Source organism: Myotis lucifugus, unplaced genomic scaffold (genome assembly GCF_000147115.1).
Source record: "Myotis lucifugus unplaced genomic scaffold, Myoluc2.0 scaffold_24, whole genome shotgun sequence".
Lineage (NCBI taxonomy): Eukaryota > Metazoa > Chordata > Mammalia > Chiroptera > Vespertilionidae > Myotis > Myotis lucifugus.
In genome coordinates this window covers 10,966,533-10,970,061 of record NW_005871072.1, presented here as the reverse complement: position 1 = coordinate 10,970,061, position 3,529 = coordinate 10,966,533, and the positions used below count along the sequence as shown (strand labels likewise).

The following is a 3,529-nucleotide window of genomic DNA, read 5'->3' as shown; positions in this document are numbered from 1 at the left end:
AGGCAAACTCCTAATTACTGAACATCTGCTCTTCTATCATCCAACAATGACTATCTCCCCTAAGAAGCCCAAGGCACCTTTTCCTCAGGGATGTCACACCAGTCCTCATTTCCCTTTCTGTCTCTGAAACTTCAACCTCTCTCGTATATGGGATCTCTGACTCTCAAGTATGTGGGGTTCCATACACAAAGTGTGTAATTAAATTGGGTCATTTTATCTTATTCATCTGTCTCATGTCTATTTCATTATTAGAGCAGAAAAAAAAAAAAAGCCTAGAAGGGTGGAGGAAAGTTTCTTCCTCCCCAACATGTTCCCATAAATTTAAAATAAAATAATGGATTAATGTAACTGAAAATTCATGTTCACCCTAAATCATGAAATGTTATTAATGATTTTACACCAAAAAAAAAAAACCCCACAAATGCTTTTACATTGACAAACCATTATTATTTTAACTCAATGTGCCAATGTCCGTTTGAATTTCCTAAGAAACTCCTAAAATGCTGAGAAATAAATCTGATAGGACTTGAGCCCTAAAGGTAGAATGCAAAGGAAGGAAACTCCTTTCCCATTTTCTGTGGTCATTCGACTACATATAGAAACAAAACAAGATCAAGAAAGAACCCTCTCCTCACCGACGGGCCTTCCCCGATGTGAATGTGTGTCTTCTGCTTGGCTTCACACAGCTGCCTCAGGTGCAAAATCACAAGTTCATTTTCCTCCTGGTCGCTGACTGGCTTCATTTTCTGTTGAACAGACAAACCAAGAGCACACTATGGCAACAAGACTTCACTCGTTTAATTTTATTCCCACTTGGTTCTATCTGTCTGGCAGACAAGCCTAATAAAGCTCAGCATTTCGCTGCTCTTAGAAGCACAAGTACCAGTGGCATTCTAGTTACTACCCAATGGTACAATCTTTAACTTCAGATACGGAAATAAGAAAAAGAACTTAGAAAAACAGGATCCAATTCTCATTCCTTATATCTTATTGTGAGGATTATAAGCAAGATTACCTGGACTCGTTCAAAGATGTCCGCCTGCTCATTATCCGTCAGGGATGAGAGATGCCTCTGAATCACCAGCTTGGCTCTTGGGGGGTAGAGACCTGAGGGAAATGATGGGGATCAGCACTGAGTGCAGCTGCAGAAATCAGAGTGTGTATGATGTAGCACAGCTTATCCCCTCGTCAACAGGCTCCGAGGTTACATCTTCTCAAGGAGATCTATCCCTGCCTACAACAAACCTTGGAGCACTACCATGAAATCAAGAGGACATGAAGAAGCCCTAGCCGGTTGGGCTCAGTGGATAGGGTGTCAGCCTGCAGGCGAAGGGTCCCGGGTTCGATTCCAGTCAAGGGCACATGCCCGGGGTTGTGGGCTCGATCCCCAGTAGGGGGCGTGCAGGAGGCAACCAATCAATGATTCTCTCTCATCATTGATGTTTCTATCTCTCTCTCTCTCTCTCTTCTCCTCTGAAATCAATGAAAATATTTTTCTTAAAAAAGAGGACATGATAGAAAACCTCATCAACAAAATCACTGGTCCCACCAGTGACCCTGAAGTCAGATTTGTTAACAAAAAAATTCTAAATGATACATCAACCACTTAACCAGATACCATTGAATATAGTAACAATCTAACTAGCCACACAGGAACTTGTGGTGAATTAACATTATCCTAGTTCCTGACATGGAAATCAAAGCTAAACACAAGCCTTGGCCAAAATCTCTAAGAAGAAAACTTGACTTTTAAAAAATAAAGAAAAACTGATAATGTTAAAAGGTAGAGCTACAGCTTAGACAGGCACACTTCCCCCATCACACAGGTCTTGTTCTGTGGTAATAAAACTTCAATACAACATTAATACTTAGTGACATTTTTAATACTATTTTACCAAGAAAGTGTTTGCTTCTTTATATCATGTTATATATTTATCTATCACACTGTTACACATAACTTATATTAAATCCTTGGGCAAAAATTTTTTTCCCATAAAAACATTTTTTATAATTGTTTTAAAAGGAGAAAATGTAATTCATATTTACAATGATTCAAATGACCATCTCTTTTTAAGGAGCTTCTAAACACTTGGGTTGCGGGAAACGAGTTAAGTCGGCTCGCGTGAATTGCGCGTACTCCGCGGGAGCCGTCTTAAACTCGGTTCATATAGATTTGCGGTGGAGTGCGGGAAACGTGTAAACTCGGGCCGATTGTAACTGCGTATTACCAAATATTTCATTTCAATCGAACCCATACTTCAAAAGATATAGGCATTTTAACGCGCCATCTTATATTTTGGCGGGAAATTCACCCGACACCGTAGTGGGATCAATATTTATTTATTTATTTATTTATTGTTAATCCTCACCCAAGGATATTTTTCCCATTGATTTTTTAGAAGGGGTGCTGGGAGGTGGGAAAGAGGGAGAGAGAAATAGAAACATTTATGTGAGAGAGACACATCGATAGGTTGCTTCCCACATGCACCTTGACCAGGGCCAGGAATGGAATCTACAACCCAGGTACAATGCCCTTGCCCATGGGGTAGAACCCTCGACCCTTTGGTGCACGGGTCGACTCTCTAACCACTGAGCTAAACCAGCCAGGGCCGGATCAGTATTTATTGACAGTGGCATCCAGAGAAAGAACTCCCGGGCCACCCTGATGCCTTATTTACAAATTATTGGCAGGCATGGCGATGGTGGGAGAAGAAATTGCTGGAATGACAGTGGAAAAGATCAGTAAGGGATGCAATTTGTCCTTTCATGTAACTGTCTCTTGTTGCCATCCATGCTATAGCTTTCCGGGAGCATGAATAAGAGCGGCTTGATTGACTTCCTTCCTGAAATCCCAGCTGCTGTCTCTTCTTCGTGCTTCATGAACTTCAGTCAGAGCCATGTTCTGGGAGATGCAGGCCCTTTCTTTCTATCCAGCACCCTAGCCCTCCTGGCTGATCCCCACTCCTGACATGCTCATTAGAATCAGCAGTGTTCTTTTTTTTTTTTTTTTTTTTTTTTTTTTATTTATTTATTTATTTTTTTTATTGCTTAAATTATTACAAAGAGTATTACATATGTCTCCTTTTTTTTTCCCCGCCCTTGACAATCCCCCGGCTTCCCCTACCCCCCAGTGTCTTATGTCCATTGGTTATGCTTATATGCATGCATACAAGTCCTTTGGTTGATTTCTTACCCCCCCCCCCTCCAGCCCCCCACCCTCCCCAGCCTTCCTGCTGTAGTTTAACAGTCTGTTTGAGGCAACTCTGCCTCTGTATCTATTATTGTTCAAGAGTTTATAATGGTCTCTATTATCCATGAATGAGTGAGATCATGTGGCCTTTTTCCTTCATTGACTGGCTTATTTCACTTAGCAGTGTTCTTGACTTGTATCAAGGAGGTTGCAAATGGTAAGAGTTCCTTCTTTTTTACAGCACAAAGGAATTCCATCAGGTAGACGTACCATAGGTCTTGAGACCATGCATCTACTGATTGACACTTATGCGCCTTCCAGATCTCAGCTAAGAAGAGA

The 3,529-nt window shown here is 41.2% G+C and overlaps 1 protein-coding gene across 1 annotated transcript in view; it reads right to left on the bottom strand.

Moving 5' to 3' along the window:
- The window catches only part of TBC1D4 (TBC1 domain family member 4), a 77,715-nt gene that overhangs the window by 57,202 nt on the left and 16,984 nt on the right, over positions 1–3,529 (bottom strand). Inside the window, 2 exon segments of the mRNA XM_023751728.1 lie at positions 636–746; positions 1,016–1,107. Coding sequence (XP_023607496.1) covers positions 636–746; positions 1,016–1,107 — 203 coding nt within the window.